Here is a 14649-nt window from a genome sequence, read left to right on the forward strand (position 1 = left end):
CATATTGAAATAAACTAATTTTTCTTTTTGACATGTAAGGATGCGGTCATGCCGGTCTATACTAGATTACTAGAGTTATTCCCGAATAATTAGTCCTTACTACGGGGGACAATTTTACTGGAAATCGAACCTGTTAAGACTTCATAGAAATGTTATAAATGGCTACTACAGGGTTTTCCAGGAGTTAATTTTGGAAAACATCCTAGACCCTTTCACACGGGAAGTTGATTCTATGGCACCCGTTTTGAATGAGCACATTGGAAATTCCAATTGGATTCCAAATAAGCCTGCCCAATAAGGGTGCTATAGAACCCATTTCCCATCACACAAAATCCTACTTTATTACCAGTGCGCCAAAATTACCACTTCCCCGGCGGAAAGAGTCAAGAAACTATGCACAAAACTATCAGAACACCCCTGAAAACCACCAATAATTAGCAAACGGAAAGACAAAAAACACAAAGTAGGGAAAAACGGCGACAGGATTTCTTTCTGTTAAACAACTGCGAACACAGAGGAAGGAGTTGGCTTCATAGATTTTATTCCCTCACTAATCCAGCGCGCGCAGAGAGATCAAACATTCCGGCATTCCTAGACACGTTCTACCGCCCCCGTTGGCGCTTTTTCTTCGCTTGCTGCGTGTATGGGTGTGTGTGGGTATTTATTTCAGTGCAGTGGAAAGGAGCGGTCGAAAGGAAAAGGACTAAATATTGCTGCCACAATTGCAAACAGAACCCCCGTTGCTGTAAAAGATCCTGCAGTTTTCTTGTCTCTTTTTCGTTTTCTATTGTATGTTTGTATGTTTTCCCTGTTTCAGTGCACGCGACGATTTAAGTAAACGCCAATTAAAGTTTTGTTTCTTTTGCTTTGCACTCGCTCTCTCTTTTTGTTTGTATTGTTTGCTCACCTTCTCACTCTTTGCTAGGAATTGCTATATCACACACACACACACACGCGTTTCACATCCACACGTACACACACGCACACTCACACACATGCCTATATAGGTAATTCTACGGTTAATGCTGTGCCCTCTAGATCACACTACCACGAAACAGCAGTACGCGGATGGTGGATTACTACTGTTTTTTTTCATGAAGCGCTTACGGTCACATTGCACCCGGTACATGCTGCATTCCCATGTTGGCCCAACAGTAAACCGCTCCACTGCTGACAATGTTACATTATGCTCGTAACTACGTGTATCATAAGCCAACCGCCCTACCACAAAAAAAGTATAATAGCTTAGCCTAAACTAAACCTAACGTTCCTCAAAAACATAAAGCTAAACAACGGATGCTCTGCTCGCTCGATACGGCGGCGTGCCTGATAAACCTTACCACCGCGCCTCCAGCTTTCCACCTGGCTCACCGCGTTGACCAATGCACTGGCGAGGTGTTGCCTATCCTGGGAGGTACATGATACCCTCCACTGGTTACTTAATAAGCGTGTTTCTCTGTTTTCCATCCTTCCCGCCCCTTACTGTGGCTGACCCCAGTGGGTGTAAACGGACGAGGGTTGTGCTAAGCTGGGTCCACCATTCGTTGAAGTTGCTACTGCTAAGGAAGACGACATTCCCCCGTCACCACTGACAGCATGCCCCGTCGTTGCACTTTGACCACCTTCTTCCATGCTCTCCAAGCCCGTCGACAGTACCGTGCCCGACTGCACCTGTCTTAGCTTGCAGTCCGGACAGAACCACTTGCCCTTCGGTGGCATAATGATGCCGACACACTCGAAGTGGAACCATTCGATCCGACAGTTGTCATCGTCGCAGGCAATCATCTCCGACACCTCGTCGTACGGCGCGCGACAGTAACAGTACACCGATTCACCCTCCTTGGGGGCGCGCCACCCGGCCGGCACGCGAATTTGATTCGGCCGGAACAGATCCGTCTGTATGCTGGGAAACGATCCGATCGGAGGAATTTTGGGCCGTGGCTCAGCGGCAGACAGGGTGGGCGCTTGGTACAGGGCGGACGATGCAACGCCCCCGGCAGCCGGTATGAGCGGGGCAGACAGGGGACCGGGCGTTCCCGGGGTACCGGTCGGTAGCAGCATCGGCGAACCATGCAGGCTCAGCCCCATCGGCGGTGCCGATTTGGGCGTCTTCACTTTCGGTGTGCGGGGTGTCGCCGGTTTGCGGCGTCGGCTGTTGGCCGCCGGCTGCCTTACACCCTTGGGCGTAACGCTAGCGACGGTCGATTTTTTACCCAGCGAAAGCTTCAACTTTGGCAGCGGCGGATGGCTCGGGGTGGTGGGAGTGCTCGCATCGAACGACGGCATCATCACCGTCGGCGTCGCGAGCTGCTGGACGGTCGGGTACTGCTGCTCGGCAAAGGCGGCCGCTGCTGGAGGCACCGAGCCCAGCTCTTCCAGTGTCATACCGATGCCGGAGTTTCGCCGCGATGACACCGGCGTCAGGTGATCGATACTGCGCCGCTGGCCCGACGTCGCTTTGCTGCTGGCGCCAGCACCACCCGCCGTTTTGCTGGACTTTGTTGGGGGCGAAGGAAGATCCTCCTTGCTCCACACCAGGTTCGGTGGCGGGGTTGGCTTCATCAGCGAGAGGATCGATTTTTCCGGATTCGTTGACAGGGTTAAGCCGGATGGGAGTGGTAGCGAAGCGGCCGCACTCTCGTCATCGCTCGTGTAGCCGTAGAATTTGTTCGGCTTACGGCTGCGTTGCGATCGCTTGAGCGGTGCGTCCGATTCCGAACTATTGCCCGTGCTGAGACGAGGGGCACTGATTTTGCCCAGATCGTCGCCGGCGACGACGGCTGCTGGCAGGGCGGACTGGACGGGCAGTGCTGGTGGTACGACCGGCATCTCCAGCGGTGCCATCGCTGGCGCCACCTGCATTTGCTGGGGCTGGTTAGGGGTGTGCAGGGAGGGTGCCGCCACTGCAGCTGGTCCCATCTCTGCGGAGCCGTGCGACGTAAAGCCAGCTAGATGCTGCTGATGATGCTGTTGCTCTCCTTGCGGCCAATGGTAAGGGATGTGCTGTGGTACGTACGGCACAACATCCATCGCCGGTACGGCGGACAGGGTGGCGTTGGTGACCGGCACCTGCTGTTCCACGAACGTGCTACCCGCCGGCGACATGAACCGCTTGGAGGACTTCCTCTCCCGTTTGCGCTTCTTCGGCTTCACTTTCTTCTTGCCCGGTGCCACCTCCTCCGGCGGCAGCGACGGTGTCGATGGGCGGCTGTTTTCCACCATGCCGTAGTTCATCGAGGCGCCCGTCTGCGCCAGCAGCTGGCGCCGTTTCTCTGCCAGCAGCTGGTTGGCCAGCTTCTGCGGATGCTCGTCGTAGAACTCTTCGTCCGTTTCCGACTCGTCCGTGTGCAAATCCGAATCCACGATCACGCTGTCCGGATCGACCGGTTCGGGCGGTGGTAGCTCCTCCACCTCTTCCGGTTCCGGCACCGGTTGGGCGACAGCCTCGGCAGCTGAAACGGCCGGTGAGATAGCTTCATCCTCTTCCTTCTTAGGTTGATCCGTCCCTTTCTTGCTACCCTTTCGTGCGTCTTCGTTGTCGGAGCTGTCGGAATCGTCCGAGCTGGAGCTGGAGCTGTTGCTGGAGCTTGAGCTGCAACTACAGTTCGAGCCACATTCACAGCTTGAATCAGAATCGCTGCTGTCCTCGCTGTCGGACGATTGGTCGTCATTGCGCTTGCTCGAACTCTTGACAGCCGCCTCGGGCGTACGGCGACCCTCTTCCACGTTCTCTTCCGCATCTCGTCCACCTTTCAGCAGGAGTGACTCTTGCTGTGGTTTGCTTTGCAGCTCTGCTTCCAGCTCCGCCTCGGACAAAATGGGCTTAAACATCATGCAGTAATCGTGGTCCGATTGTGACACATGCAGTATCGTTGTTTTCAGCATTCGCTCCACTAGCTCGTCCTCTAAACGCTGCTCCTCGTCCGCCGACTGTTTCCGGCTGGCTGTCCGATGATTCGCCTGGTAGCGCTTGAAGTTGTTCCAGATGTTTGCAATCGGGTCCAGCGGTGCCGCCAGCTCTTGCGAAGCATTCTCACTCCGCTCCGTTTGGTCGTCTTCGTTTGCTGCACCCTCTTTCTGCTGCAGGCCTTCTTCCGGGGTTTGTTCGCGGTCGACAGCATCCTCGCCGTGCATAAGATTCACACCATCCACTTTAGACTCCATTGGATCGTCACGGAGAGCACCGGATTCCGTTTCGATACAGTCCCCAAATCGTCGCGAGTTGAAACTTGCGTTCGAGTTTTCGTTATCCGAATCGTCACTACTGTCACTCTCGGAAAGGTTCAACGCGGGCAAATTCATCAGATCAACCACAGACTTATCGTCGTCCCTTGCCTTCCGTTTCTTCTTTGACTTCTTCGCCGGTGTTGAGACGTCCATCGCTTCCACCGCAGCCGATGCCGCTTCTGGTGCTTGCTCTTTCGCCAATTCTTCCTTTCTGTTCGAATCCTCAGAAAGCTGGTCCTTGCTATCTGCGGACCCACTGCCATCTTTGCCCTCCAACGGTTTTGCGCTGTCGGTATCCTCGGCTGACTCCTTTTTAATCGTGTCCTTGTCAGCAGATTCTTCCATCGGTAGATCTTTTCTATCACCAGCATCAGCGCCCTGTCCTTCGGCCCCGGAACTGTTAGCAACACCTTCTGCGTTGTCGTCCGTCAGTGGTTCAGTTTTAATTGTATCGGCTGCATTTGCTTCGTCTTCGTTCGTTCTTTTCGGGTCCGATCCTTCCTGTGTCGCATCATGAGCGTTTCCATCGTCAGCTGAGGCAGCTTCCGTATCCATGCTTGCAGTGAGCTGTTCCTTCTCCGTCTCCGCTTTCTCTAAGTCGTGCCTGTGCACGTGCTTCAGCAGCAGCTTTTTCGAAATGAACCGCTTTTCACAGCCATCTTCCGTGCACGGATACTTCGCCTCGCCGTTGTGCAGGCGCCGGTGCACCTTCAGCGCTACCGAGCGATTAAACGTTGCCTGGCACACCTCGCACACGAACTGGGCCGGCGGTACGCAGAAGTGATACACGTGCGGCCACTTCTTCTGCAGACACCGTTTGCACAGCACTCCCTCGGTGCCGTGCTTCCAGAACAGATGCTTCAAGATGTCCGCCTTGTTGCGGTAGCCGATGCCGCACCGGTAGCACAAATGGTGCAGCTTGTGCTTCCACACGTGGTTCGAGAGCCGGCTCTGATCCACGCACTCCTCCAGACAGACGTCACACGCGTAGTGGCGTTTGCGCAGGTGCACCATCAGCCGGAAGGCGGACGGTATGCCGTCCACGTTGCAGACGCAGCACCGGAACATGTAATCCAGCGCGGTCGTATGGTTGGACACGCCCGGGCACATGTGGCAGAGCAGCTCGCTGTAGCTGAAGAAGTTGCCCTTGCACATCAGACAGAGCAGTACCGACTTTTGATGCATCTTGCGGTTGTGCAGGTACAGCTCCTTGTGCACCACCGTGCTGAAGCGACACTGGAAACACTCAAACACCTTCACAAACGGTACCGCCGTCCGTTGCTCCGTCGTCCAGGAGTTGTCGAACGTTTCCACGTTCAGGTAGGCCTGCTCCGTCCCGAGCTCGTCGAGGGTGTTGAGAAACCGCTGCAAAATCGTCTCGGGAAGCAGCTCCTCGCCGGTGATGCTGTTCACCGTCGCCTGGAACCGATGCATCGCAATTATATGCAGCACGAGTTGCCGGCCATTGACGGCGATACGTCGGGCATGGTTACAGTACAGACAGAAGGGAACGGTCGCGCGCAGACAGATCCGTATGAACTCGCGTATTGGGATACGATCGAGCGGTTCGTCCAGCGTTAGCGTGAACAGCTGAGCTTCACTGTCCGCTATTGCCATCGAATCTTTTTCGGGAGCTTCTTCCGCATTTTCCGGTTGCATACTGTCCATTGTCATAACTTCACCACCAGTTGCCGACAAATCAAACAGCATCTCGGCAGCGGCCAAGCGCTCCGATGCTTCTTCCTCTTCGAGCGTTTTGGCCACTTCCGCAACACCTGCACACTGCGGAGGCGGTTCGTTCTGTTCCGTTTCGGACGCCAATGGAGTGGGCACAGCGTCCATCGGTTCCGTTTTATCCTCCACATTTGCACTTGCCTCGACGGAAGCCGCGAGAGAGGTAGAACCATCCGATGGTCCGTCCGTGGGAGCAATTTTGTTTCCTTCCGCCACGGCAGATGCTTCATCAGCAGCACCACCACCAATCTCTTCCGGCGATTGTTTTGCATCGGTCGACGCTCTGGTTGGTACATCGCGCCTTCGCTCGATCATGAGGCTTTCATCGATATCCATAGGGATTGGCTCCTGCAGTGCCGTATCTTCCGCCACTTCCACATTGTCCTGTTTTATTTGCTCTTGTTCTTCCGCTGCATGATGTGTGTGGTCAGGTTTGTTCTCGTCAAATGCTTCCTGGGGCTCTTCTAGATGTTCACGATCGGTTTCGATTTTCTGCGCCAGTTCGCCGCCTTCAGCTTGCTCCATTTCAGCATGACTGTTCCGTTCGTTCTCTTCTGCTGTCGCCACCGTTTCTGCCGGTTCTTCGCCATCTTCCTTGACCTCTTCCTCTTCCTCTTCCTCTTCTTCATCTTCTTCCTCTTCCTCCTCTTCGTCCTCCTCCTCATCGTCACTTTCTGCGGACGATTCTTCGCTTTCCATCGGCGTCAGATACTGGATCGGTATTTTTACCTTTAACTTTGGCACTAGAGGAGTCACTGCTGGCGGTGGAGGAGGCGGTTCGTTCGCTTGCTGATCAACAACAGATGTCAATGAAGTGGACTCACTAGGTTCGTGCGCTGGTGGAGTCGTTGCATTGATGACGGGTGGAACGGATTCCTTCTGATGCGTTAGTTCACCGTTCATCACTGGTGTAGGGTACTGCAAATGACCGTAGCTTTCTGCTATGGGTTGAGCGAATGCGCCATCCACATCACCAATGCCGGGATGAAGAGCGCCTTCGCAACTGTTTCCAATTGGAGCATGTAACTCTGCGCTTTTAACGTCCTTCAAGAGTTGCGTCTCTAGGATAGAGCTGCCAATAAACGGTTGCTGGTGCTGCTGTTGCTCCTGTTGATGATGACTGTGTTGCATTTGGGGTTGTTTCTTCTTGCTCGATGATTTACTACCGACTCCCTTTGATGGCGTTCCTCCCTTCGGTGTACCGAGCGTCTGGTTGGTACTACTGAACCCACTCTCCGGCACATTTCCGTTCAGTTTCACGCCAGCAGCCGCTGCATCATTGCCAGCTAGAGGTCCATTAGCGTAGCCGGAACCACCAGGCAAGGACTTTTTCGGTGCTTTCTTTTTGCCACCCGCCAGTGTACCGTTCACACCATCGCACCGATGTTTGGCCTGCTTCAGCTGGCCACAGCTACCACACGTTTCGAGATAGTTCGCACAATCATGGGCCCGGAGCTGTTCCTCCCTTTGCTGCACATCGTTCACGTTGCTTTCGAACATGTGCTCGCAGCGGGAGCACATCAAATAGAACGGTTGCTGCTGGACAGTGTGCTGCACATCGGCCACCGCCCGATCGGCATCGTCGTAGTGGCACTGCCTCAGATACTCTTCCAAACTTCCGTGATGCTTCTTCAGCACGCCGTGCTTCGTGCCAAGATGGCTTACCAACCGTTCCGCCGACGGGAAGATGCCCAAGCAGTAGAGACAAATGTGCTTACGATGGACCTCCCGCATGTGCAGGAACAAGTTCCAATTCTCGTAGTGCGTACCACACGGCGAACAGAGGAACACCTTCTTTTTGTCCTTCTTCTTCTCGGGCGGCGGCGGTGGTGGCTGTAGCTGCTGCATCGCAGGAACTTGTGGAGGGTTTCCCATCGACTCCAGACGCATGTGACTGCTGTCAGGATGACTGTGAAGCGCAGACAGCTGCGAAGCGTTTGGAAGCGTCGGCGGCAGCTGCTGTTGGTGCTGCTGAGCGTATTCGTTCGGTTTGCTAAGCTTGGACAAATGCATATAGCTAGCCGTTAGCGGAGAGGTAAGGTCGCCCAGGGCAGGGCCATTGCCGCCAGCAGCTCCCGGTTTAGCTTGATTTCGTTTCCTTCGTTCCGCCGGCCGCTTACTATTGCTTGCCTTCGATTGGTTCCCCTTCGGTTGAGCAGCCAGCTGCGCGGCATCGATGAAATGTTGCAATCTTTCCGCAGCAGCACCGGGCAGCGTAGGATGGGCAGCTAGGGCGGCATTGTGGGTTTGTGGCGTCGGAAGCCCAACCGTTGCTCCATAGTTGGCTAAACTCGTGTTCGCAAACCCGTGCAAACTGTGCATGTTGTTGTGGAGCGCATCGGACACACCGGGATAAAACTGTTGCTCCTGCAGTAGGTGCATTTGTTGGTATGGGAACATGGTCGAGTTCATCTGATGCGCAGCCGGTTGCGTCGCATGGCTGTTAGTGTTTTTCTTCCTATAGCGACGCTGCTTCTCGGCAATCACCAGGCGATTATCCTCGTCCATCGTGTCCGACGACTCGTCCTGCGCTGGTGGAGCCACCAGCGGGACGGATTTGCCCAACTGTCCAATGCTACTTAAGTGTTTCGATATCAGCGTGTTTTTCAAAATGTTTCCTGTCGCCATACTTGCCCAATCATTGTTCCAGGGGGTGATATATTGCATCACAGGTCGATTTTCCGCCGGTTGATGTAGCGAGGCGGGTACAGGGGCGGGCTCTGGCAATGGTTGGATTTGCGGTGGCTCGCAAGCCGTCGTGCCCTGCTGTGAGTAGTTCATGACCGGTAACTGGTTGTAGTCGATCTTGATCAGGCCCTTGTTTTCGTTCAACAGCAGGCCCTTCTTCAAAATGTTGCTGAAATCGACCGGCTGCAAAGGTTGTGTAGGTTGCAGGACACCCGTTGCTTTACCCGCCGATGGCGTCTCCTCGCTCCTATTTGGAGTGGCGACGGTTGATGACCGTTTCAACGATATCGACAACTTTAGGCCCTCGCTTCGAGTAATCTTTGCCTCATCGTCCCGATTGCCCGGTCTTTCTTCTTCCGAATCTGCCGACTCGTCCACTTCCATCGCTGTGCTGTCCCTGGAACTATCCTCCGAGGAATCCTGCTCGGAATGATGTCCCTGTCGGTCGGATTCCGGCACGTGTGTAACCGCTGAGCCGGGCGCTTCGCTTACAACCGACCGTCCGGCTATTGGTGTTGATTGTTTGGCGGGCGACACTTGTTCCTCGCTTGGTTCAGCCTCATCACCGGAACTATCGCTTTCCGAGGATGACGAGGACGAAGAGGACGACGACGAAGAACTGTCCGAAGAGCTGGAGCTGTTACTGCTGCTACTGCTATTACCGTCCGCCGGCTCGGCTGGTTCATTCTGCTCGTGATGGACGAGCGCGAACGATTTACCTTCGCCGTCTTCTTCCCCAATATCTTCCAGCTCTTTTGGTATGCGTGGCGTTAGCGGTCGATCCATTAGCTGCTCAGCGGAGGCATCGATCGAGAGCGACGACTTGCCGGAATCGATTGAATGGTTCAGGTTGTTTTCCTCGCCGCTCTTACCATCCGTGAGGTTAACGTCCGTTTGTTCAGCCTGTTCACTTTCCATCACGCGCTCCACAACCGAATCGTCAGCTGCAGGTGCCTTTTGACTAACTTGCTCACATTCGCTCATCTCACGCATTTCTTCATCTATTCGCTGCGGCGAGCAACTATCTTTCACTGCAACACGTTCTGTGGCTCCGTCCGATGAAACGGGGGGCTGATGATGATCATCGAACTTCATTTGCTTTAACTGAATTTCACCACTAGACATCCTTCTCTTCCGCTCTTCGTTTTCTCCCTCCAAAGGTGTGTCCGATGCACGGCGCTTTAGCGAATTCGTGCCGGCGGTTAAGTGCGGCGCCATGCTTTCCTTCATGCCCTCCGTATCTGACCAACTAACGGGCTGTGGTTCTGGTTCCTTGCGATCAATTTCGCTCTCTTTCTTCTCTTCCCTTTCACTGTCCACTGAGGAATCGTTTCCAGCCGCTTCCGGAATTGTGGTTGAGCTCATACCGTTGATAAATGTATCTGCAATGGGGAGCGAAAGTAAAATTAGCGAAACTCATTTTACCGAAACCATTCCTTTAGCGTTATCTACTCACCTTGCACATCTGTGCTTGCGCGTTCTGGGGTTAAAATATTTACAACTTTACTACTGCATGTGCTTTGCCGGTCGACCTCCGATGGATGGTTGCTCCTCTCTGGTTGGCCGCCCAAAGGCGACGCAGATCTGCTTCGTTCACCCTGGTGGGCTGTTTGTTCCTTCTCTGGCGTGACGTTACTATGGTTACCGTCATCGGCAGCAGCACTGCTCTCAGGATCGGAAAGCGATTTTTCAATAACGTTTGGCTCCGACTCTGTCGCAGCTGCCGACGCGGCTGCTTCTGCCTTTACACCTATGGTAGCTGTGCCATCTGCTTCTGAAGCGTCAGACATTTCCACATTACTCGTATCTACACTTTCATTACTTTCTTGACTACTTTTCGTTGCTTGTGAAATGTGTGCCTGTGACGAAGAGGTCGTCTCCGTATTTAAGCACGATTCTCCAGCCTCGTCGCCGGATACTTCTTTTGCTGCCGTTTCCTCAGGCGGGCTGTCATCTTTTGCTTGCTGGTCCGCTGCCGCCGCATGGCTCCATCCGCAGGGCTCTGTCGGCTCGGTCGCACCACCAACGTCAGCATCCATATCTTCCGGCAACGCTTCACCCGATTCGGCAGTGCTTTTTATCTCACTGGAAATCTTTTCCTCACTAACTTCCGGATGGCAATCGTCTTTCTGCGTCGAAGTTGACTCCTTTGCGGAGGTATCAAGTACCAGTTCATCCTGCTCGGTCGCGACACTTTGCTCAACGTCCATGTCTGTTCGGGCGGCGTCAGGCAAATCCGACTGAACAACATGCGTATCGACGGCCGACTCCACACCTTCGACTGTTTCAGAACATTCCTCTTCGGCGCCATTGACTGCGACGATGCTTTCCTCCTTCTGCTGTTGGTCTGCATCGCCACTCCCGTCTGCAGCAGCTTCCAATGCCTTCTGGCCGGTGGCGTGTGCCATTTCTCCCCCGCTCGTGGATGCAACATGACATTCCTCGAATGGTTTTTCCTTCCCTGGACTGGCATTTTCGCCTGCAGCCGGCGGTGGTGCCGTTTCCGTGCCGTCCGCGTCTGTGGCATTCTGCTCCGGCGGTTGGCACGATTGCGACGCAAGCGATTCGCTACCTTCTTCCATTTCGCCGCCCTCTGTATCGATTGTAGCTGATAGCGGAATATCGCCGGCGACCTCCGGCTTTGTGATGCAATCGGGCTGCGTACTGGGCTCCGTCGTCGTTGGCGTATTTTTATCAGCTGAGGTAATAGTGGCTTCGGATCCATGCTCATCGTCCATACTTTTTAAACCCCTGGGATAAGGAAAACAATACAAACGCATTAGGTCAACCGTACCAATACCAAACAAATATGCAGTTTTATAACAAAACAAGCACCATGCTCTGCCTCTTGGAGAGTAAATCAAGTGTAATGAATGTTCGAGCGTTCAGTTCACTCGCTGCATGGAATTGTGCCAAACGGAACGTCACAAAAATGTGTGGACAAAGCGTAAAAGTTATCGTTACTGATTATCACACAACTTTCATCTGCCACACATACTTGTGTGTGTACCACCGCACATCCCCAATGCAAGCTCGTTAGCACCAAGATGCCAGGGGACAAAGAAAGTGTGAAGCGCGCTCACTCAAGAGGGCATCGGGTGTTTTTTTTTTCTTTATTGGCTCTTGGTCTTGTCTTGCTAGAAACGAAATTACACGCAAATGTGGAATAAAAAAAAGCCCAGTTTCGTCGGTACTCTCACGTCAGTACTCCTGTGTGAGTCATCAGGGTACACTTACCTCACTGAGGAATAGTGGTTTTAATTGCTGTTTGCCGCCTGTAAGCACACATGTACAAGCGGGGGTCGTCTAACGTGCTTGGTGGTGGCTTTACCGGTACCGAGCGCTGTTGGTGGGTTGCCTTGGTCGCAACGAATGTTGCATCGGTTTGTTTGTATCCTGTCGCGGGTACTGTTTATCGTGTACGGCGGGAGTAGCGCGGTGCTAATGGAGCAGAATATTGTACACGGTAACGAGAACGGCCACTGCTACGAGGAAGTTATTACTATCCTTCCACACCCATTGACAGGTTGTTGCTGGTCGAGGAATAAACTGAGCCGGGAGATAGGTGTGTGCTGATGTAATTGCCCTACAATGTTGCACGGTTACACTGTTCACGATCGCCTTAGCACTCTTCCCGAGAAGCTTTTTTTAGTAAATACTGAAATTGAGAGGAAAAAACATGACACCATCATCACTTTAAATCCACAAAAAAAGCAACGGCGCACATGTGCTTCCAGTTGAATGACGAGCGAATGATCATTTCTTTATGTTCTCTTTGCTATGCGCATCGTGTCCCAAGCGAATCGAAACAGCAGTAAAAAAACACTTCCTCGTTGTGCTTACAAATCCATTCAAACGCACACAAACACACATACACGCACAGTGCACAGGACGGGACAGATCGCCCACACTGCCGCAATAGAATACGCCGCCAACTATTTTTGCCACAAATCGCTTCAGACACCACACACGCGCGCGCGTATGTTTTTGACACAATGTGGTAGCGCGCACCGTGTGGGACCGCACACAACACAACACGTGGGTTGAAGGGGAAGGGAGAGGGGAAAGGGACACTGTCGGCAAAGAAGCAAACACCCTTCATTCAATATTTAAAGCAGAGGGAAGGTAAACACAGCCGCACAGCCCCCGTATACACGCTTAGCCATTACAAAGCAACACCACACCACTACACTGACACGCACACGCTCATCCCGCTCACTCACCCAACCATGACTTGCTTTGATCCGGCATCGGGCCTCAACTGCACTGCAAGCATTGAACAGGGACAGCACTGTGCGTACGTGTGTGTGTGTGTGCGCGTTTGTGTTGGTAAGCGTATGCGGTAGAGCGAGCGGGAGGTAATGCGACAGGGTGGGGGTAGGAAAAAAAAGCGCGCGCGTTCAATATTTCATGCTCCGGGTGAGTTGAGCCCGAGGAGCAGTACGATATTACATGCCAAAAACTTATTTTTCACACGAAGACACTCGAGATGCACCACATGGAGTGTCCTTCCCGTACACTTTTAGACGGTGGTGCACATCCACGAGTGGAATCCACGTTTTGTGCGAAGTAGCACTCTCTTAGATCACGCCTCAAAAACACAGTTTCAACATTAGGACTTCTACATTAAGACGCAAAAGATAAAAACGTACACACAGCGCACAGGCAGTAAACGCGACGCAATTTCAACACAAGAAATATTTCACAATAGAAACAGTTGCGCTGCGCTTGGAGCAGCTGTGTGCGTTGTGCTCAAAGGGCACACACATCGTTTGCTTACTGCTACCGTCCGCCGCTCTACAGCTCGACATCACACGCCCGATTTTCTCGTTCGTCTCTCCTTCCATCCAAAACGGGGCACACAGAAACGAACCCTCTTTCAAAACGCCCGGAGATTCTTAGCGCTGTTCAGGCGTAACAACACCCGTCCCCGCACGGACCCGAACCAGACAAACAGCGCACAGCCCCGCTCAGGGACGAATCGCTCGCATATGGACCCGACATCGTGCGAGACTGTCACACCCGATGACGATAGCGTGAACGGAAGACGGAAGCAGTAGCACCAGCAGCAGCACCAGGCAGCCGCACCGAGCCAAGCGAGATGATGCCGCACCATACACACACACACACACTCACACACACACACGGTCCGCAGCAAGGCGGGGGGATGAGCACAATGTGCGAAAAATTTAAACACTTTTTACACCCCCAAATCGTACCGTAATCGAGTGTACTGCACCACTTTCCGGTAGCACGTGTCGTACGCTTCCGTTTGGCGATAGTTTCAGCCGCGGTGGGCACCTTTTTACGGGTGCTTTTTCGATTTTTCCTCACAACACGTTTATCAAGCACAAGCGAAAACGTAATGGCGACCGTATTATTTTTCTTTCATCTGCGCTCCTCTCTCGCCGTTTGACGCATTCACTCTCTCGCTCGCTCTCTCACTTTCGGCTGCGTTGCCCGTATTCCGCGGTGGCGGCCGAGAGGCGTTCTCGTTCGTTCCCTCTCATTCTCGCTCGTTTGCTCTTTTTCGTACTCTCCTTCTTTCTCTCTGTGCGGTGGTTACGGGGTTTGGTTCTATGCATCCGGCAGGGCATAGAACCCTAGCTTTGGGGCTTCTGTTTGTGCGTACGGAATGATTTGTGGCTTAAGGGTATTATCGCTGTATTACAGATAGAAATCTAGATGAAGACATTACGAAGAATTAGACGCTTTGAAGCAGCAAAATGTGGTCGCATTGACACAAGGAAAGAGCGTATCATTCTAGCATCTTGCTAGAATGCTAGGGCGGAAAGATAGCGGCCCGTGGGCCTTATCGATTCGCATTCGATGTTTTGTACAGGTTTCGGTAATTTTCTGTCTTGCAATAGGCCGTATCGTTTGGCAAAATGGTAAAAAAATCTCGTTTCATTCCTGCAAACTAATTTAAAATGTAAATAAAATATTCAAACGCTTCGTGTTGACGTCTACGTAAAATGTGCCATCACGGAACAGTTTTTG

General features: G+C 53.0%; 1 protein-coding gene across 1 annotated transcript; it reads right to left on the reverse strand.

The window, feature by feature from the left end:
- Positions 1-524: 524 nt before the first annotated feature.
- On the reverse strand, positions 525-14636 carry LOC133393871 (uncharacterized). Its single transcript, XM_061660764.1, has 4 exons — positions 13869-14636; positions 11887-12307; positions 10106-11400; positions 525-10031 (listed from the first exon to the last, which is right to left on the reverse strand). The coding sequence occupies exons 3-4, from the start codon at positions 11385-11387 to the stop codon at positions 1480-1482; spliced, it is 9834 nt and encodes a 3277-aa protein (XP_061516748.1). The 5' UTR covers positions 11388-11400; positions 11887-12307; positions 13869-14636; the 3' UTR covers positions 525-1479.
- Between the last annotated feature and the right edge of the window lie 13 nt (positions 14637-14649).

This window comes from Anopheles gambiae, chromosome 3, assembly GCF_943734735.2.
Source record: "Anopheles gambiae chromosome 3, idAnoGambNW_F1_1, whole genome shotgun sequence".
Classification (NCBI taxonomy): Eukaryota; Metazoa; Arthropoda; class Insecta; order Diptera; family Culicidae; genus Anopheles; species Anopheles gambiae.

Bases quoted from the DNA above. Each gene is read 5' to 3' on its own strand.
- LOC133393871 (XM_061660764.1), bottom strand. From the start codon at position 11,387: ATGGACGATGAGCATGGATCCGAAGCCACTATTACCTCAGCTGATAAA. The intron at 10,032-10,105 runs GTGAGTAGATAA...TCCCCATTGCAG, and splicing joins CGCAAGCACAGATGTGCAAG to ATACATTTATCAACGGTATG.